General features: G+C 54.8%; 2 protein-coding genes across 4 annotated transcripts in view; both read left to right on the top strand.

Annotated features, from left to right (window-relative positions):
• Positions 1-7,065, top strand: part of LOC119967181 (gamma-aminobutyric acid receptor subunit rho-2-like) — a 74,828-nt gene extending 67,763 nt beyond the window's left edge. For all 3 annotated transcript variants that reach the window (XM_038799350.1, XM_038799349.1, XM_038799347.1), the window contains exon 9: positions 6,404-7,065. In XM_038799350.1, the coding sequence (XP_038655278.1) occupies positions 6,404-6,709 (306 nt within the window). In that variant the 3' untranslated portion in view covers positions 6,710-7,065. The remainder of the gene's footprint in view (positions 1-6,403) is intronic.
• On the top strand, positions 4,212-5,804 carry LOC119967182. The gene is made up of 2 exons (XM_038799351.1): positions 4,212-4,682; positions 4,819-5,804. Exons 1-2 carry the CDS (start codon positions 4,306-4,308, stop codon positions 5,390-5,392), a joined length of 951 nt encoding a protein of 316 aa, XP_038655279.1. The 5' UTR covers positions 4,212-4,305; the 3' UTR covers positions 5,393-5,804.
• Positions 7,066-21,903: the final 14,838 nt, after the last annotated feature.

Here is a 21,903-nt window from a genome sequence, read left to right as displayed (position 1 = left end):
GGGTCCTGGAGCTGCCAACCACGTTGGGAGCGAAGCCCCGGAGGTGGACTTCCTGGGGAAGGCAAGGAGATGTTCATGGGGGGTTTTCGTTAGTCACCGTGCAAAGTAGTGACCGAATGGATTGAAGGGCTTCGGGGAGGGCCTGCTGCCAGCGGAAGACCGGGAGATTCTTGGACCGTAGGGCCAGCTGGACGGCCTTCCAGACCGTCCCATTCTCCCGCTCCACATTCCCGTTTCACCGGGGGTTATAGCTGGTCGTCCTGCTCGAGGCGATGCCCTTGCTGAACAGGTACTTGCGCAGCTCATCGCTCATAAATGAGGATCCCCGGTCGCTGTGGATGTAGGTGGGGAAACCGAACAGAGCGAAGATGGTGTTGAGGGCTTTGATGACGGTGGCAGACGTCATATCGGGGCATGGGACGACGAAGGGGAATCTGGAGTATTCGTCAACCACGTTAAGGAAATACGTGTTTCGGTCGGTGGAGGGGAGGGGCCCTTTGAAATCCATGCTGAGGCGTTCAAAGGGGCGAGAGGCCTTCACTAGGTGCGCTCGGTCTGGCCGGTAGAAGTGCGGTTTGCACTCCGCGCAGACCTGGCAGTCTGTAGTGATAGCCGTGACCTCAATGGAGTAGAGCAGATTGCGGGCGTTTATGTAGTGAAAGAACCAGGTGACCCCTGGGTGACAGAGATCGTCGTGTAGGGTCCGGAGCCGGTCCACTTGTGCGGTGGCACATGTACCTTGAGATAGGGCATCGGGGGGCTCGTTGAGCTTACCGAGGAATCCAAAATCTCGTAATTGTAGGTGGAGAGCTCGATCCTCCACCTCAAGATTTTATCATTTTTGATCTTGCCCCGCTGTCTGTTGTTGAACATGAAGGCAACCGACCGTTGGTCGTTGAGGAGAGTGAATCTCCTGCCGGCCAGGCAATACCCCCAATGTCGCACAGCTTCTACGATTGCTTGGGCCTCCTTCTCTACGGAGGAGGGCAGGATTTCAAAGGCATGGAGGGTGGGTTAAAAGAATGCCACGGGCCTGCCTGCCTGGTTGAGGGTGGCGGCCAGAGCGACGTCTGATGTGTCGCTCTCGACTTGGAAGGGGAGCATCTCGTCGACCGTGTGCACCGCAGCCTTGACGATGTCGACCTTGATACGGTTGAAGGCCTGGTGAGTCTTGGCCGTCAGTGGGAAAACGGTGGAGTGAATGAGTGGGCGGGCCTTGTCTGCATAGTTAGGGACCCACTGGGCGTAATACGAGAAAAATCCCAGGCATCGTTTAAGGGCCTTGGGGCAGTGAGGGAGGAGAAGCTCCATGAGGGGGCGCATGCGATCGGGGTCATGCCCATGAACTCCATTTTGCACCACATAGCTGAGGATGGCTAAGCAGTTGGTGCTGAACACGCACTTCTCATTGTTGTACGTTAGGTTGAGGAGTTTGGCGGTGTGGAGGAATTTGGAAAGGTTAGCATCGTGGTCCTGCTGGTCATAGCCGCAGATGGTGACGTTATTCAGGTACGTGTAGGTGGCCCGCAATCCGTACCTGTCAACAATTCAGTCCATCTCCCGTTGGAAGACCGAGACCCCGTTAGTGACGCCGAAAGGAACCCTAAGGAAGTGGTAAAGACGGACATCTGCTTCAAACGCGGTGTACGGGTGGTCCGCCTTGCGAATGGGGAGCTGGTGGTAGGCAGATTTCAGGTCCACTGTCGAGAAGACCCGGTACTGTGCAATCTGATTGACCATATCAGATATGCGTGGGAGGGGGTACGCGTCGAGCTGTGTGTACCGGTTGATGATCTGACTGTAGTCAATGACCATCCTGTTTTTCTCCCCAATTTTCACAACTACCACTTGGGCTCTCCAGGGGCTGTTGCTGGCCTCGATAATGCCTTCCCGTAGCAGCCGCTGGACCTCAGACCTGATGAAGGCCCTGTCCTGGGCACTGTACCGTCTGCTCCTGGTGGCGATGAGTTTGCAATCCGAGGTGAGGTTTGCAAACAGAGAAGGCGGGTCGACCTTAAGGGTCGTGAGACCACAGACAGTAAGGGGTGGTAGGGGCCCGCCGAATTTCAGGGTTAGACTTTGGAGGTTGCACTGGAAGTCCAGGCCGAGTAGCAAGGCAGCACAGAGGTTGGGGAGGACGTAGAGCCGGAAGCCGCTGAACTCTATGCCCTGAATGATGAGGGTGGCAGTGCAGTACCCCCGGATCGCCACAAAGTGGGACCGGAGGCCAGGGAGATTCTGTGGTTGATGGGTTGTACTGCGAGGGGGCGACGCCTTACCGTATCGGGTGGATGAAGCTCTCGGTGCTCCCGGAGTCAAGAAGGCATGATGTCTTGTGCCTATCGACCTTTACTGGCGTCGACGCGGTCGCAAGGTTGTGTGGTCGGGACTGGTCGATCGTGATGGAGGCGAGGCGTGGCTGGTGTGGGACGGCCCCTGGCTGGTCGGTGGCGGTTGCAGGCAATGAGCGGCCCGATGAGGTGCCCGACGAGCAGGGGTCCTGAGGCAAGGAAGATGGCGGCGCCCACGGGCTGCACGTGGGTTGCGGGGGCTTACACTTGTACATTACAGGAGGCGGCCGTTAGTGAGATCGCGAGTTTCTTGGTCGCTGCGAGGTCAAGGGTAGCCCCTGCTAAGAGGGGCTGGTGGATGTACGCCGACCCTATGCCCGTAATGAAAGCGTCCCTAATTCGGAGTTTGGAATGTTCAACGGTCGAAACGGCCTGGCAATCGCAGTCCCTTGCCAGGGCGTGCAGGGCACACCAGAAATCTTCCACAGACTCACCGGGGAGTTGATGCCGCGTGGACAGGATGTGCCTGGCGTAGATTTTGTTCGTCTGCTGAGTGTAGTTCTCCTTCAGAAGCGCCATGGCCTCAGCGTAGGTAGGCGCGTCCTGGATGAGGGGAAAGATATCGGAGCTCAGCTGGGTATACAGGATCTGGAGCTTCTGTGCCTCTGAGGGTGGTTCTGTCGCAGATCCGATGTCTGCTTCAAAACAAGCTAGCCAATGTGCGAAGGCCGACTTGGCGTTATCTGCTTGAGGCTGCAGCTGCAGGCGATCAGGCTTGATGCGGAGATCCATCGTTGTAAAATCTCTGTGTAATAAATTGTTGCACTATCAATTACGATGCGACAAGAGTAGAGAGTAATCGAGGCTTTATGATGCAGAGATGTGGTGCCTCCTGCAGCTGCTGCCGAAATGGCTGCAGCTCGGAGAGCACACACATTTATACTCTGCCTACTGGGCGGAACCAGCAGGCACGGATCTACCCCCGTACCTGTACTACAGGAGCCTTACCGTATTACACCTCATATGTGATATATATATATATACATTTACAACAGTGGTGATGACCACACGGGGCGAGGCCGCTTCCACATGGCTGAGTGGTCCGGGTGAGGCTTCCTCCACACAGCTGGGTGGTCCGGAGCGAAATCTCCTCCGCTTGGCTGTGTGGTCCAGGGCGAGGCCGTCTCTGCTTGGCTGGGTGGCCCGGGGACAGGCCGCTCCAGCTTGGCTGGGTGGTCCGGGGACAGGCTGCCTCTGCTTGGCTGGGTGGTCCGGAGAGACACCGTCTCCGCTCAGCTGGGTGGTCCGGGGCGAGGCCGTCTCCGCTCAGCTGGGTGGTCCGGGGCGAGGCCGTCTCCGCTCGGCTGGGTGGTCCAGGGTGAGGCCGTCTCCGCTCAGCTGGGTGGTCCGGGGCGAGGCCGTCTCCGCTCAGCTGGGTGGTCCGGGGCGAGGCCGTCTCCGCTCAGCTGGGTGGTCCGGGGCGAGGCCGTCTCCGCTCAGCTGGGTGGTCCGGGGCGAGGCCGTCTCCGCTCAGCTGGGTGGTCCGGGGCGAGGCCGTCTCCGCTCAGCTGGGTGGTCCGGGGCGAGGCCGTCTCCGCTCAGCTGGGTGGTCCGGGGCGAGGCCGTCTCCGCTCGGCTGGGTGGTCCGGGGTGAGGCCGTCTCCGCTCAGCTGGGTGGTCCGGGGCGAGGCCGTCTCCGCTCGGCTGGGTGGTCCGGGGAGAGGCTGCTCCAGCTTGGCTGGGTGGTCCGGGGTGAGGCCGTCTCCGCTCAGCTGGGTGGTCCGGGGCGAGGCCGTCTCCGCTCGGCTGGGTGGTCCGGGGCGAGGCCGTCTCCGCTCGGCTGGGTGGTCCGGGGTGAGGCTGTCTCCGCTCAGCTGGGTGGTCCGGGGCGAGGCCGTCTTCGCTCAGCTGGGTGGTCCGGGGCGAGGCCGTCTCCGCTCAGCTGGGTGGTCCGGGGTGAGGCCGTCTCCGCTCAGCTGGGTGGTCCGGGGTGAGGCCGTCTCCGCTCGGCTGGATGGTCCGGGCCAAGGCTGCCTCTGCTTGGCTCGGTGGTCCGGGACGAGGCCGCTCCAGCTTGGCTGGGTGGTCCGGGGCGAGGCCGCCTCTGTTCGGCTGGGTGGTCCGGGGACAGGCCGCTCCAGCTTGGCTGGGTGGTCCGGGGCGAGGCCGCCTCTGCTTGGCTGGGTGGTCCGGGGAGACACCGCCTCTGTTCGGCTGGGTGGTCCGGGGACAGGCCGCTCCAGCTTGGCTGGGTGGTCCAGGGCGAGGCCACCTCTGCTTGGCTGGGTGGTTCGGGGACAGGCCGCTCCAGCTTGGCTGGGTGGTCCGGGGAGAAACCGCCTCTGTTCGGCTGGGTGGTCCGGGGACAGGCCGCTCCAGCTTGGCTGGGTGGTCCGGGGCGAGGCCACCTCTGCTTGGCTGGGTGGTCCAGGGACAGGCCGCTCCAGCTTGGCTGGGTGGTCCGGGGAGAAACCGCCTCTGTTCGGCTGGGTGGTCCGGTGACAGGCCGCTCCAGCTTGGCTGGGTGGTCCAGAGCGACTCCTCTTCCATTGAGCTGGGTAGTGACCATGCAGCCATTTAATGGCCATTGCGATGGTAAATGGCTCAGAGTGAGACACCCACTCCCAGCTGGGAGGAAGCCTTGTCTCCAAGGTTTGTTGGCCAATCAAATAACTGGAAGCTCTGGTCCTGATACTGACACCAGGAATGGTGGTCGCTGCTGGGACTACAGTCAATACCTACCAAAGATGAACCTTGGATCCAAATACTCAGGTAATCTGGGGTGTTGCTGGGGCAAGGCTGGCAGGCCTTGGTTGGGCGTGGACTTTAGTGCCAGGGTGGCTTTTGTTCCAAACTGGGTATTTCTTCCACTTAGCCTGGCAGCCTCACCAAGTGGCATCCATACCTGCTGCTGGTTAAATCCCAATAGCGGTGGGAATAGGCCTTTCAATGGCTATTTATTGGCCATTTTGGGGCCTCAATTTGCCCAATACCTGATGCCTCACCCACTGCTGGCACCTGATTTTATGCCCGTCCTGCCAGCCTGCGCAGGGTGTAAAATTCTGCTGTTTGTTTCACCGCTGTGGGTGTGCCTGCACTAACAATTTCAGCAACTCTGGCCTCAGCTTTGTGTGAAAGGCATGAGTTAATGCAACAAATAAAACATCATTCTCATCCTTAAGAAAAACAGCATGTCAGGAAAGATTGTCACATTGGATTCCTCGAGAGAAGCAGTGGACATTAGTCTAGCTTCTCCAATTTGTCCACGGTGAAACTCTCCATTATTCAATAGTATAAGGAGAATACTGTATGGATACTGATGAGATACAGATTGTATTATGTGAGTGTGGAGCAGCACAACGTTGAACCACACTGAAGTGTTAGTGGGACATGGATTTAATAATAATCTTGATTATTGTCACGAGTAGGCTTACATTAACATTGCAATGAAGTTGCTGTGAAATGCCCCTAGTCGCCACATTCCGGCGCCTGTTCGGGTACAGAGGGAGAATTCAGAGTGCCCAAATTACCGAAAATGTCTTTCGGGATTTGTGGAAGGAAACTGGAGCACCCAGAGGAAACCCACACAGACACTGGGAGAACGTGCACACTCTGCACTGACAGTGACCCAAGCTATGAAATGAACCCGGGTCCCTGGCACTGTGAAGCGACAGTGCTAACCACTGTGCTACCATGCCGCCCCTTGCCTCAAAGTCACTAGGAATGAGGAAAACATTTCCTCCTGATTCTTTTCCATAAGCCAAGTTCAGCACCATCAGGTACATCAATTCTTCTTTCTCTTTGCACTTACTGAAATGTCCTTTACGTGATTTTTTTTTGAGGCATGCTCAAATCCAGGTCCTAGTGGGTACAGAAATAAAAACACAAACAAAGCTGATGTAATTGGATGAATTGTGTCCATTCCACTCAGAGGGCCGAATTTTCCTGTCCTCATGGGAACGAGAAAGCTCAACAGTGTCCCCCCTCCAAGCAACAATGCTGGGGGGGGGGGGGGGGGGGGGGGGGTGGTTGGGAGGGGCTGGCGTGGGGATGGGATGTTTATGTTCCTGTTTATGTTTGAAGCACTGGAATGTTCTCTTCTCTTTTCTCAGTTTCCCTGCACATGTGGAATTGCCAAGGACTTAATGTTTGATGGTACCTTAAGTGAAGCGGATGCCAACAGCCTGGCTGGATATACCAGAACTTCGATAATTACTGATGACCGAGTCAAGCAGGACAGGATGGTAGTTCACTTACCCATCGGTGGAGAATCCAGTTCTCAAAAAAAGAAACGCCTTCGGGAGTTTGTTGGCATGCGGATCATTAAGAATACCCACTCAATTGATAAATATTCCAGAATGATATTTCCAGCGTCTTATATATTTTTTAACTTGGTATATTGGTCTGCATATTTATAGATTCTTGTTTGAACAGGCTTTTCCCCCTTTAAAACCAAAACAAATATGATCTGTACACAAAAAAAATGAACACACTTGTGTACAATATTACTGCATCCAGTAAGGAATTTCATTTTTGGCTTAAAACGTGTTTAATCAATTGAGTTGCCTTGATAGCCATTTTACATCTGCAAAAGCCTAAATATAAATATTTATTTTTTATGTAAAGGAAAATTGGTTTAAACTGAATTCCGTAATAAATGGAGTTTAGGCACTAACCTTTCACCTTTGGTTCCTGGAGTCAAGGATTGGCCCGGAATGATGTGATGAAAGTTTCCTCTTTCTGCCTGGCTGTAATGGTCAAATGTGAAACAAACTTTGGTTATCTAATTCCTAGTGGACTTAGGCAACACAAAACTATCCCTAATTGTTATTATCCATAATAACTGAGAGGCCACAAAATGGTTGCTGTGGGTGGGGAAAATAAAGCCGCACTCGTGGAGGGGGGCGTTCTTCTGAGCCAAGGCTTAAAATTATTGTGGGAGCAGAGAAGAGGGAGCTTTACTCTACATCGAGCCAAGCTATAACTAATCCAGCAGTGCTCGCTATTGATAGTGGGCACTTGATCTGGAGTATATTCCATTTTCCAACATCATTTATGATATTAGCACACAAAAGCTCAATTAATTTACCTGAAATTCTGCTGAAGTGCGGGCATTCGCCAACGCAAAAATACAAACCGATACTCGTAGAAAGAAGAATTTCATCGACTGTGGTCCCTGAATATAATTTCAATATTGCACAGTTTGAATTTTTTTAATATTTGAAGATGCAATTTTTGAAGAAGCATTTTTCTTCTGTCATGGGCATAACACAGGTGATAAAATGGCTTACTTTTGGAGGTTTAGTGATAGGGAGTGAATCTTGTCGAATGACCCATGTTAAATGGTGATACATAAAGTCTACTTATTGATGCATATTTGTTGCAATTTATATATAAACACAAAATATTACAATAGGGAGAAAGGAACATGAATTGCAAAGAAATATTTTGACAACTTGCCTGTACAAGAATAAAAATGTGTTTCTTCTTCAATTTCCTTTTTGCCTCAGTCACGACAATGAGCTTTTACACGAGGCATGGATCGCCTTTGCAACCCAATCTGCTGTGGTCATTTCAATCAGCTTACTTTACCATACACTTGCATGCATAAAACGACTCACTCTAACATATTAAAAGTGAATTATATGGCATTTTTAATGTAGAAAAATGTCCCAAGATCTTTGACAGAAGAACAACAACCCCCCCCCCCCCCCCCCCATGTGAAGGTTGGTGAGTGTCCAAAACCCAAAGAGGTAAATTCTAAGCAAGGTTTTAGACTTGAAGGGAGGAGCTCAAGGTCTTGGGGAATAGGGAGAGAGTTCTAGAGGTGCGGTCCACCAAAGGTTGGAGCAAGGATGGGTAAGTGCAGAAGGCCAGTGGCAGTTAACCAGGGGTTTAGAGAGGTTAGAAAGTTAATTTGGTGAAACTGCGGAGGGGCAATGGCAGATGAGAATCAATGTAGACAAGTGTACAAAGCTAGATGTAAGTAGAGGAAAAACGTAATGCTCGTACTTCGTGGATGGTGTTGAGATAGACAAGGGTTAAACTGACTAATTGTTGAGTGAATGAAGAAGAGCAGTCAATGATTAAAGCTGAAAGCGGTTAGAATGCAAGCTTGAATTGTATTCTGCTTTGGTCAGGCTGTACTTTGGGTACTGCATCTCATTCTGATCAAGATATAGGTGACAATCTAACACTAGAGGCTGTGCAGAGAAAAGTGACCAGACTAATTCCGAGAACTGGAATTGACCGTGCATGTTGGAACCCTGACATCAGGATCAATTGGATGTCCCATGCCTGCTCTTGCGGCTCAATTTTCCGTGTGTCAGTGGTTCCCTCCAAGTTCATAGGTGGCTCTGAATTCTGCAGGCCCAATCAGAGGACTGGCAGTTCTGGAGCTTTGGCAGCCCTAAACCGGGCGAGGTGGGTCCTGCTGAGGCAGGCCAGAAGCTGTGAGGGTACCTCATCATGGTAGCTGGTCGGCCCCTTGGATCAAAGGGGAAATTTTGTTTAATACCTTATTCTAGCGACTAAATATTTCAGCTGCAGAGATAAAATGGTGACTGAAGAAATATTGGGAAGAATATTGAGTGAATTGTTGACAAACAGTGACTAGATTGCGCAAAGACAGGACAATACGCTCACTATATTGACATTCAATTGCATTACCATCGCTGAATCCCCCACGATCAATATCCTGGGGGTCAGTAAGTGCAGGCACGGCACATCCATTTGGGGTTATCATTGATCAGAAACTGAAGTGGAGGAGCCACATTAATACTGTAGCTACCAGGGCAGGTCAAAGGCTAGAAACCTATGGTGAGTAAGTCACCTGCTGACCCATCAAAACTTGTCCACCATCTACAATGCACAAGTCAGGAGTGTAATTGGATACTCTCCACTTGCCTGGATGAGTGCAGCTCCAGCGGCATTCAAGAAGCACGACACCATCCAGGACAAAGCAGCCCGCTTGATTGCTCTCCCACAAACATTCAAACCTTCCACCACCGACGAACTATGACGGCCATGTGTACCATCTACAAGATGCACTGCAGGAACCTGCCAAGATTCCTGAGACGCACCATCCAAACCCACGACTGTTACCATCTAGAAGGGCAAGAGCCCCAGATACCTGGGAACGCCACTACCTGGAGGTTTCCTTCCAAATCACTTGTTCCTTCACTGTCGCTGGGGAAGAACTGTGGGTGCATCTACACTTCGGGGACTGCAGCGATTCAAGAATTCACCATCAACTTCTGAAGGGCAACTAGGAATGAGCAATAAATGCTGGCCTAACCAGCGACACCCACATCCCATAAATTAATTTTAAAAAATATATAAAATGACAACTACAATATGACAGCACAAAACTACAGGAGCACAATTTTGCAAGTACTTAGAATGGATAGAATTTCATTGTAAAAGTAACAGGATAGCAACGTTTGCCATTATTGATGTAAAAATTGGACTTCCGGCAATTACATGTGCAGTTAAATGCAGAAACCAAAATGTTACCTTCAAAAATTGTATGGAAGCAGTATTTTATTATCTGACAATGTGAAGTTCCAGTGCTGACTTCAAAGATTATGGGGCAGGATTCTCCGTTAGCCGATGCCAAAATTGGGACAGGCAATTGGGCGGAGAATCGGTTCCGACACCAAAATAATGACAGGTGCCAATTTGACGCCAAATCGCAATGCTCCAGCACCTCGACAGCAGGGTCAATGAGGTCCGAAACACTCGTACAGTAGACACTGTTTGCATATCATTAATGGGCCCAACCCAGTACTCTCCAGGGCCTCGGTGATGCTCCACCGCCAATGGGCCAAGTTCCTGACGGCGCGGTTCACTTGCACTTTTAAAAATCGTGAAACCAGCGTGGTGGCTGATGAGGGAGGGAGAGGGGGTATGGAAAGTGTCCAATATCACCATAGTTGTATTGGACACTTTCCATACCCCCTCTCCCTCCCGCTGGCCTAGGGGGAATAGCAGGAGGTGGGCTGTGGGGTCGGGGTGGAACACCATTGCCACTGCCGGCAAGGCAGCCATGCAACTGTGCCCACCGCTAACAGCCTATTTTGCACTTAGTGCCACGGGTCACATAGGTATCCTCCCAGGGCAGCCCCCTGGGTGTCCTCTGGCCCCAACCGACCTATCAGCTGTATGGGCACCCTCCTGCACAACCAGTGCCATCTTTTGGCTAGGCTAAGTGTGTGTGGGGAGTGTAATGTATATATCTGGCTGCAGCTTGTCAGCCTCCCAAGTGTCAATCATGGACCTGGTGCTTCCCGCACCATTTTTTATTGGAATCGATTGTGTTCCACGCGGCACCGGTGGTAGCCCGTTAGTAGTCGCGGAATCGGTCCTGGTGTGGCGCCGGTTTTTTTGTCGTGAAAGTCCACGTATTCTGCGTTGGCATCAACACAGTCTCAGAAACGGAGAAGCCCGCCCATGGACAAAAATGCCAGATAAAGTGAGGAGATGTCCATTCCAGGTGAGTACCCTTTTAGCAGTGTGTCATGTATTCACTACTGTCAAAAAAAAGCTCTATTGTGCTGAGAAACAATCCTTTAGGTGTGGAGTCTCAAATCTATAAATTTTATTTTTTGATGGTAATCTTAAAAAAACAGGACATCTGTTTCTTTCTGTCTCATATCTTGCTTTTTTAATCCAACCTCTCTTTCCCTTGTTTTATTTCACTTTCTGAACCTGGTTTGACATTGAATTTAATGTTGGAACTGGTTCAGACTCTGCACTTCTCATTGATGATTCTTCAAATGATTGCTTAAAGAGATACATAGCTGACTGCATTGTCCACACAAATTCCAGCTGCCCTATAGAGGGTGCTATGATTTTTGGATGGTTAAACTTGCTGTCCTGAAGCCCATAGAAGATCAATGGGCATGTGTAAGTCAAACGATTGTCTAATTCTATTCAATCGCCACTCAAGAGCAAGAGCAGGCTTGACGCGTTTTCAATTAAACACATACTCCGCCATCTAAAATTAATATGCAATAGATGAGGGAAACTTTGCACTAAATCCAAATTGAGATATGGGCCGAGATTCTCCAAACCTCCGTGCTGAACTGGCATTCTGCACAGGGGCGGAGAATGGGCCCTCAGACCCGCGATCGGGCCCGACGCCGGGACGCTATTCTCCGGCGACCGGATAATTAGTAGCAGTTGCACACGCATGGTCGACGCGGTGCCGGTCGGGGGCCGTTGAAAGAGGCCCCCCGCGGTGATTCTCCGCGGTCGACCGGCTGAGTTCCCGCCGGCGTGATTCAAGTATGGAGCTCGGCATCGCGTCTGCGGTGGCCGTCCTGGGGGGGGGGGGCCTCCACGATGGCTAGGCCCGCGATCGGGAGCAGCGGCTGCGTACAGCAGCTGGAGTAGCGCGGAGCACTTCGGCACCATTCTGGCCCCTTGTGGGCCACGGAATCACTGGGCCAAGGCGCCCGTTGACGCCGGCCTGAAACATTCCGGTATTTACGCCGGCATCAACACTTCGCCGCGTTTTTGGAGAATCCCGGCCATGGCGTGCCATCTTTTTGTCTGGGATAAGTGTGTGTGGGGCACCGTCGAAATCATGTTCGGTGATCGGCCAGAGCACCCCCATTTCCGATGAAACTGGGGGTGCGCCGCTTTTGCGATGCTCTGCTCCCTCCAAAGCACTCCGTATCGACGACCTCAGGACTTTGCCTGAGGCCCACCTCCCGAAGCTCCGCCCCCGACCGACCGAGTTCCCGACGGCGTTGGTCTTTCATGGCCTTACTTGTCAGGAACTCGGCGTGGCTGCTGCAGACTCTGTCCAGCGCCGCCACAGTCGGGGGGAGGGCTGATCTGCAGGCACAAGGGGACTTTGTCAGGGGCTGGGGGCACTGTTGAGGGGTGGTCCAGGCCTCGCAAGCCGGCCCAAGGGGAGCACTATTTTGCAGGCGTGTCCGCGCATGGCCGGCGCCATGTTGCATAGTGCGGACCCTGCAGGCCACCACCGTGTACATGCGCGGCTACGGACCCGGCAATTCTCCGGGCTGGGTGCTCTACGCTGTCTTTCTGTTAGCCCCCACCAAGCGGAGGAATGGTGGCTGTTTTGCGCTGGATTTTCGGTAGTAAAAGGCCACCGTTCCCACGCTGGCGTCAGGACATAGCCTGAGAATCGGAGAATCCAGCCGATGAGGTTTGATCTTCCCTTCCCCACACTAGCTGTGTAAGCACATTGCCCAAACTCCCTGTCAGATATCATTTAAATATTCTGAATAGACATATTGGGTGCAGTACTGGTTGCAGCTTGAAGTATTGTAATGAGACATATCATAAAAGGGGGTCAGGGATGATGTGGTATTGACATTATTAGCCATAAATCACTAAACACATTCTGCATTAATTACAAAAGAGCATCAAGAAAATGAAAGTCATCGCGTCTTGGCCTTTTGGCTAAGATGAACGTGAGGTCAGGTGTAATGCTGTATCTGGTATGTATCTCATGTGGAGACCATAAACTGGATTCAATTTGAATTGGTTTTTGGAGCAGGCAAGGAGCTGGATTAGGGGTTTGCCCCTGCCCATACTCGGAGCTCTGACTTTGTAACTCTGATAAAGTAATTTTTTAAAAGATGAAAGTCAAGAATAACTCACCTCCTGGCTCCCCAAATAGGGGCTGGTTTAGCTCACAAGGCTAAATCGCTGGCTTTTAAAGCAGACCAAGCAGGCCAGCAGCACGGTTCGATTCCCGTACCAGCCTTCCCGAACAGGCGCCGGAATGTGGCAACTAGGGGCTTTTCACAGTAACTTCATTGAAGCCTACTCGTGACAATAAGCGATTTTCATTCATTTCATTTCATCCTGTCCACCAACTACAAGACACATGTGTGATGGAATACACCCCACTTGCCTGGATGAGTGCAGCTCCAACAACACTCCAGAATCTTGACACCATCCAGGACATTGCAGCCCACTTGATTGGCACCCCTTCCATTGCCTTCACCATCTACTCCCTCTGCCAGCGATGTACAATTTACAAGATGCACTGCAGTAACTCACCAGGACTCCTTCAACAGCACCTTCCAAACCCATGGCCACTACCATCTAGAACAGGGGTGGGCAAACTTTTCCGTGCAAGGGCCACATTCAGAAATTCACAATTTTAAAGGGCCGCATAGTATATTAAGTAAAATAATTACTTCACCCGGTTATGATTCTGGGCGCCTCATATAGAACATAGAACATAGAACAGTACAGCACAGAACAGGCCCTTCGGCCCTCGATGTTGTGCCGAGCAATGATCACCCTACTCAAGTCAACGTATCCACCCTATACCAGTAAGTAACCCAACAGCCCCCCCAATTAACCTTAAAAAAAAAATTTTTTTTAAATAAATTTTTTAAAATATTTTTATTTTTTAATTTTTTAATGACTTGGTGGGCCGCATAAAGACCTTTGGCGGGCCGCATGCGGCCCGTGGGCCGTAGTTTGCCCACCCCTGATCTAGAAGGACAAGGACCCCAGATAGGTAGGAACATGACTGACTGCAGGTTGCCTTCCAAGCCCACAGATTACCCACATAAATATCATGGCTAGAAGAGCAGGTGAAAGGCTCAGAATCCTATGGCAAATAACTCAACTCACTTCCCAAAATCTATCCAGGATCTGCAAGGTGCACGTCAGGCCTGCGATGGAATATTTTACACTCATCTGCATGATTGCAGCTCCAACAAGAAGACTTGTGCTCCAGAACTTACCACGCTCTGAACCAAGCTCTTCCAATACAGCTGCAACATGGGCAATGTGAAAAATTGAACAAGAAACAGAAAAAAGTAGCTTGACACCATACAGAACAAAGGGGCCCACTTGACTGGCACCCAATCCACAACCATTCACTTTGGTGCTGCCTAAGGAACCTTGGGCAGTTCCTGATGTGCATATTGCAGATGGTATACAGTGCTGTCACTGTTTATCGTTGATAGAGGAAGTGAATGTTTGTGGAGGGCAGCACAATCAAGTGGGCTGCTTTGTCCTGGATGGTGTCGAGCTCCTTGAGTGTTGTTGGACCTGCACTCATCCAGGCAAGTGGGGAGTATTCTATCACATTCCTGACTTGTGCCTTGTAGAACCAGGACAGGCTTTGGGGTGTCAGGAAGTGAATTACTCAGAACAGGATTCCTAGCCTTTGACCTTCCCATGAAGCCACAGTATTTATATGGCTAGTCAAGTTCAGTTTCTGGTCAATCCCCCAGGATGTTGATAGTGGGGGATTCAGCGATGGTATTGCCACTGAATGTCAAGGGGCAATGGTTAAATTCTCTCTTGTTGTGGATTATCATTGCTGGCACTTGTGTGTGCAAATAGTACTTGCCATTTGTCAGCCCAAGCCTGGACATGGACTGCTTCAGTATCTGAGTCGTCGCAAATGGTGTTGAACATTGTTCAGTCATCTGCAATCATCCCCACTTCTGATCTTATGATGGAAGGAAGGCCACTTATGAAACTGCTGAAGATGGTTGAGACTAGGACTAGGCTAACTCCTGCAGTGATGTCCTGGAGCTGAGACAATTGATCTCCAACCAACCCAATCATCTTCCTTTGCCCCAGATATGACTCCAACCAGCAGAGAATTTTCCCCCTGATTCCCATTGCCTCCAGTTTAACTAGGCCTCCTTGATGCCACACTTGGTCAAATGCTGCCTTGATGTCAAGGGCAGTCTCTCTCACCTCACCTCTGGACTTCAGCTGTTTTGTCCATGTTTGAACCGAGGCTGTAATGAGATAGGAGTTGAGTGACCCTGGCGGAATCCAAATTGCTGAGTAAGTGCCACCACATAGCACTGTTGGTGACCCATTCCATCACTTTGCTAATGATCGAGAATATGGGGTGATATTTAGCTGGGTTGGATTTGTCCTGCTTATTGTGAAATTTTCCACATTGCTGGGTAGGTGCCAATGTTGCAGCTGTAAATAAGAACTTGGCTCGGAGCACGGTAAGTTCTGGAGCTCAAGTTTTCAGGACTATAGTCGGAACATTGTCAGGGCCTTCGCAGTACCCAGTGCCTTCAGCCCTTCCTTGATATCATGTGGAGTGAATCATACTGGCTGAAGACTGACATCTGTAATGCTAGGGACTTCCGGAGGAAACCAAGATGGATCATCCGCTCTGCACTTCCGGTTGAAAATTATTGCGAATGCTTCAGCCTTATCTTTTGCACAGATGTGCTGGGCTCCACCATCACTGAGGATGGGGCTATTTGTGGAGCCTCCTCTTCCAGCGAGTTGTTTAATTGTCCACCACTGACTTCCGGTGGCCGCCATGGAGGAGTTGACATTTGACAGCTCCTGCCTGTAACGGACTTTGGACCTTTTTCCCCCGTTTATTCCGGATTTTATGGGATAAATCAATAAAGAGTGAGACAGTAAGGAGAAATCCCCCTCCGGTGTATGGAGAACTGGACCAGAAGTGGCTGAGTGAGAAGACAAAGCCCTATAAGGAAGACGGGAGCAGCGTTGGTACCACGGGAAAGCATGGCGGGGCAGCATGGCGGGGCAGCATGGCGGGGCAGCATGGCGAGGCAGCATGGCAGGGCAGCATGGCAGGGCAGCATGGCGGGGCAGCATGGCAGGGCAGCATGGCAGGACAGCATGGCAGGGCAGCATGGTGGGGCAGCATGGCGGGGCAGCATGGCGGGGCAGCATGGCAGGGCAGCATGGCAGGGCAGCATGGCGGGGCAGCATGGCGGGGCAGCATGGCGGGGCAGCATGGCAGGGCAGCATGGCGGGGCAGCATGGCGGGGCAGCATGGCGGGGCAGCATGGCAGGACAGCATGGCGGGGCAGCATGGCAGGGCAGCATGGCGGGGCAGCATGGCGGGGCAGCATGGCAGGACAGCATGGCGGGGCAGCATGGCGGGGCAGCATGGCGGGGCAGCATGGCAGGACAGCATGGCGGGGCAGCATGGCAGGGCGGCAGGACAGCATGGCGGGGCAGCATGGCGGGGCAGCATGGCAGGGCAGCATGGCAGGGCAGCATGGCGGGGCAGCATGGCGGGGCAGCATGGCGGGGCAGCATGGCGGGGCAGCATGGCGGGGCAGCATGGCGGGGCAGCAGGGTGGGGCAGCATGGCGAGGCAGCATGGCAGGGCAGCATGGCGGGGCAGCATGGCGGGGCAGCAGGGTGGGGCAGCATGGCGAGGCAGCATGGCGGGGCAGCATGGCGGGGCAGCATGGCGGGGCAGCATGGCGGGGCAGCATGGCGGGGCAGCATGGCGGGGCAGCATGGCGGGGCAGCAGGGTGGGGCAGCATGGCGGGGCAGCAGGGTGGGGCAGCAGGGTGGGGCAGCATGGCGAGGCAGCATGGCGGGGCAGCATGGCGGGGCAGCATGGCGGGGCAGCATGGCGGGGCAGCATGGCGGGGCAGCATGGCAGGACAGCATGGCGGGGCAGCATGGCGGGGCAGCATGGCAGGGCAGCATGGCAGGGCAGCATGGCGGGGCAGCATGGCGGGGCAGCATGGCGGGGCAGCATGGCGGGGCAGCATGGCGGGGCAGCATGGCGGGGCAGCATGGCGGGGCAGCATGGCGGGGCAGCATGGCAGGGCAGCATGGCGGGGCAGCATGGCGGGGCAGCATGGCGGGGCAGCATGGCGGGGCAGCAGGGTGGGGCAGCATGGCGAGGCAGCATGGCGGGGCAGCATGGCGGGGCAGCATGGCGGGGCAGCAGGGTGGGGCAGCATGGCGAGGCAGCATGGCGGGGCAGCATGGCGGGGCAGCATGGCGGGGCAGCATGGCGGGGCAGCATGGCGGGGCAGCATGGCGGGGCAGCATGGCGGGGCAGCAGGGTGGGGCAGCATGGCGGGGCAGCAGGGTGGGGCAGCAGGGCGGGGCAGCATGGCGAGGCAGCATGGCGGGGCAGCATGGCGGGGCAGCATGGCGGGGCAGCATGGCGGGGCAGCATGGCGGGGCAGCATGGCGGGGCAGCATGGCGGGGCAGCATGGCGGGGCAGCATGGAGGGGCAGCATGGCGGGGCAGCATGGCGAGGCAGCATGGCGGGGCAGCATGGCGGAGCAGCATGGCGGGGCAGCATGGCGGGGCAGCATGGCAGGGCAGCATGGCAAGGCAGCATGGCGGGGCAGCATGGCAGGGCAGCATGGCGAGGGAGCATGGCGGGGCAGCATGGCGGGGCAGCATGGCGGGGCAGCATGGCGGGGCAGCATGGCGGGGCAGCATGGCGGAGGGCAAGGGCCGTGGGGAGATGGCACAGTGGTCGACGGAGCAGCTGGTGAAGTTTTTCGAGGATTGCTTCACCAAGCTGAAGAAGGACACGCTGGACCCGATTAAGGCTTCAATTGATCAAGTGGTTCAGAATCAGGAAACCCACGGGAGAGCGATCCAGGAGGTGGAACAAAAGTTGTCCGAGCACGACTATATAACCGTGCTGGAAAGCAAGGTGGGGATGATGAACGACTGCCAGAAAAGAATGCAGGAGAAGCTGGAGGATCTGGAGAACAGGTCCTGGAGGCAGAATCTCAGAATTGTCGACCACCCTGAAGGCAGTGAGGGATCGAAAGCGAGGACCTATGTGACGGACATGTTGGAGAAGTTGATAGGGCCTGGGGTGTTCCCTCGGCTTCTGGACTTGGACAGATCGCACAGAGCCCTCACGAGGAAGCCCAGAGCGAACAAGCCATCGAGGGCCATGGTGGTACGTTTTCACCGTTTCATGGACAAGGAACACATTTTGCTGTGGACCAAGAAAGAACGGAGCAGCATGTTGGAGAACTGTGAGTTGCGCATCTATCAGGGCCTGGGAGCGGATTTGGCCAAGAGGAGAGCTGGGTTCAATTGGGCAAAGGCGACCCTCTTTAAGAAGGGTATAAAGTTTGGGATACTGTAACCTGCCCGTCTATGGGCCACACATGAGGAACGGGACTTCTACTTTGAAACGCCAGACGAAATATGGACCTTTATTAAAGAAATGAAGCTGGAAGCGAATTACAAGACACTGAAGCCTTGGAGAAGTACCGTGACTGCGATTTGTGGTGCTGGATTGTATAAATTTAAGTAGCTCCATGTGAAATAATGGGCTGTGTGGATGGTTAACGGTTGCATTGTCTTGCAGGGACCTTGGGCGGGATTCTCCCCTACCCGGCGGGGAGGGGGGGGTTCCGGCGTAGCGGAGTGGCGCCAATCACTCCGGCGTCGGGCCTCCCCAAAGGTGCGGAATTCTCCACCTTTAGGGGCCAAGCCCTCACATAGGCCCATGCCGGAGTGGTTGGCACCACGCTGAGTGGCGCCAAAACCGGTCCTCAAGCCTTTGACGTCCGCGCCCGGTGCCAGGGCTGCCACTGACGTCACCACCGGCGCATGCGCGCTGGGGGATTCTCTTCCGCCTCCGCCATGGTGGAGGCCGTGGCGGCGGCGGAAGAAAAAGTGTGCCCCCACGGCACAGGCCTGCCCGCCGATCGGTGGGCCCAGATCACGGGCCTGGCCACCGTGGGGGCACCCCCTGGGGTCCGATCGCCCCGCGCCCCCCCCCCCAAGACCCCAGGGGCCCGCTCGCGCCATCGATCCCACCGCTACCAGAGGTGGTTCAAACCACGGCGGCGGGATTGGCCTCTCAGCGGCGGGACTTCGGCCCATCGCGGGCCGGAGAATCGCCGCAGGGGGCTTGCCGATCGGCGGGCCGTGATTCCCGCCCCCGCCAATTCCCGGGTGGCGGAGAATTTCTGCCATGGAGGGGGCGGGATTTTCGCCGGCCCCGGGCGATTCTCCGACCCTGCGGGGGATCGGAGAATTTTGCCCCTTGTTCGAGGGGGGGATGGGTTTTGAACTTGGTTCTGCTATTTTGGGTGACTATTTTTCGAAAGTGACTGTTTCTTCACTGTTTTTTCTGATGTTTATTTACTGGGGAATGTGATGCTTTTAAAATGTTTATTCATGTGGGGGGGGGGGGGGTAGAGGAGAAGACAATAGGGAGACTGACTCTCAGCTGACTCTCGAAAGCGCAATGGGCGGACTTCCGGTTGCGGTTATGCGGAGCTAAGTTGCACGTTCGGCAGCTCCCGCTAGGAACGGTCTTTTGGGCTCTTTTTAGGGCCCACAGAGTTATTTTTGTGACGTTTCCTGACGTGGGAAGGAGACAGCAATATTTCCCCAGCTGTGTATGGCCTGGACCAAGAGTGGGGCGAGTAAAAACGTGCTAGCAAAGCCAAAGCAGAGGCGAGGGAAGAAACACAAGATGGCGGCGGGCGGAGACCAGGCGGCATGGATGCAGTGGGCGCAGGGGCAGCAGGAGGCTCTTCAGCGCTGCTTCAGGGAGCTTAAAGCGAAGCTGCTGGAGTCAATGAAGGCTTCAATTGGTAAGCTGCTGGAAACTCAGACGGCCCAGGGGGTGGCGATCCGAGAGGTCCGACAAAAGGCCTCTGAAAACGAGGACGAGATCTTAGGCCTCGCGGTGAAGGTGGAAGCGCACAAGGTGCTCCATAAAAAATGGCAGGAGCGGTTCGAGGAGATGGAGAACCGTTCGAGGCGGAAAAACCTGCGGCTCCTGGGCCTTCCGGAGGGGCTGGAGGGGTCGGACGTGGGGTCCTATGTGGTCACCATGCTAAATTCGCTGATGGGAGCTGGGTCCTTCCAGGGGCCCCTGGAGCTGGAGGGGCCCCACAGAGTACTGGCGAGAAGACCCAAGCTGAATGAGCCGCCACGGGCGGTGCTGGTACGGTTCCACCGGTTCGCTGACCGGGAGTGTGTGCTCAGGTGGGCCAAGAAGGAGCGGAGCAGCAGGTGGGAGAACGCGGAGGTGCGGATCTACCAGGACTGGGTGCAGAGGTGGCAAAGAAGTGGGCCAGGTACAACCGGACGAAGGCGGTGCTACACAGGAAGGGAGTGAAATTTGTCATGTTGTAGCCGGCGCATCTGTGGGTCACCTACAAGGACCGACACCTTTACTTCGAGTCCCCGGAGGAGGCGTGGGCCTTCGTACAGGCCGAAAAATTCGACTCAAACTGAGGGTTGGGTACGGGGGTTTGCGTGTAGCTGTGTTACATTTTGCGGGGGGGGGGGTTCTCTGTTTATTGTTGGTTCTTTGGTTCTTTGTTGCTTTTCGGGTGGGTGGGGCACTGTTTTTGCTTGGGTCTGTCGGATGGGCTCGGGGAGGGGGGGCAGGCCTGCGGTGTGGGGGGCTGATGGGGGTTGGGGCCCCGCGACGGGACCGGGCTGGTAAAGGGAGCTGCGTCAGAGGAGGCGGGGTCGGGAAGATGGAAAGCGCGGCTTCTTCCCGCGCTGAGGGCTGAAGGGGGCGGGGCCGGAGCTGAGAAGCGCGGGCTTTTTCCCGCGCTGAGAGCGGTAGGGGAAGGAGGAGAACCTGCTGGTGGGCAATGGGGAGGAGGGGAAGCCCTAAGCTGGGAGGGGTCGAAGGAGTGGCGGGAGTGGCCGGGGTCAACAGGAGTCAGCTGACTTACGGGAGTGCAATGGAGGAAGCAATGCAGCTAGGGGGGTCCTAGCTGGGGGAGGGGGGGCGGGGTGGGGGGTTGTTACCGGGTTGCTGCTGTAATGGCCAAGAGGGAGCTGGAGCAGGTAGAGGGGGTCGGGATGGGGGTCTGCCACCGTGGGGAACGGGCCGAGCGGGGGGCGTGGGCACGTGGCAGGCTGAGGAAGGGTAATGGCTAGTTGGCAGGGGAGGGGGTTAGATAGCCCCCTGATCCGGCTGATAACCTGGAATGTAAGGGGACTGAATGAGCCGGTCAAACGGGCCCGGGTGTTTGCGCACCTGAAGGGGCTGAAGGTAGATGTGGTCATGCTTCAGGATACGCACCTGAAGGTGGCGGATCAGGTTAGATTGCGGAAGGGATGGGTAGGCCAGGTGTTTCATTTGGGGCTAGATGCAAAAAACCGATGGTGGCGATCCTGGTGGGAAAGAGGGTGTCGTTCGAGGCGTCGAACGTTGTGGCAGACAGTGGCGGGAGGTATGTGATGGTGAGCGGCAAGCTGCGGGGAAGCGGGTGGTGCTGGTCAATGTATATGCCCCGAATTGGGACGATGCGGGTTTCATGCGGCGCATGTTGGGCCGGATTCCAGATTTGGAGACGGGGGACCTGATAATGGGGGGGATTTCAACACGGTGTTGGATCCGGCACTGGATCGATCCAGATCCAGGACGGGTCGGACGGTTTATGGACCAGATGGGAAGGGTTGACCCATGGAGGTTTGCGAGACCCATGGAGGTTTGAGAGGGCCAGGGAATTTTCATTCTTCTCCCATGTGCATAAGGCCTATTGATTTTTTTGTTATGAGTAGGGCGCTGATTGCGAGCTGGGACCAGCGCCCGCTTTGGCGCTTAGAGGTGGGGTTGCTGGCGGACGAGGAGGTGGGCGGGCGGATTCGAGGATGTATCGAGAGGTACCTGGAGGCCAATGACAATGGGGAGGTCCGAGTGGGGACGGTCTGAGAGGCGCTGAAGGCGGTGGTTAGGGGAGAGTTGATCTCCATTCGGGCCCACAGGGAGAGGAGAGAGCAGAGAGAGAGGGAGAGGTTGGTGGGGGAGATGGTGAGGGTGGACAGGAGGTAAGCGGAGGCTCCGGAGGAGGGATTGCTTAGGGAGCGGCGTAGTCTTCAGGCCGAATTCG

Source organism: Scyliorhinus canicula, chromosome 6 (genome assembly GCF_902713615.1).
Source record: "Scyliorhinus canicula chromosome 6, sScyCan1.1, whole genome shotgun sequence".
Taxonomy (NCBI): Eukaryota; Metazoa; Chordata; class Chondrichthyes; order Carcharhiniformes; family Scyliorhinidae; genus Scyliorhinus; species Scyliorhinus canicula.
The sequence above is the reverse complement of the archived record's forward strand: the minus strand, read 5'-3'. Positions and strand labels throughout refer to the sequence as shown.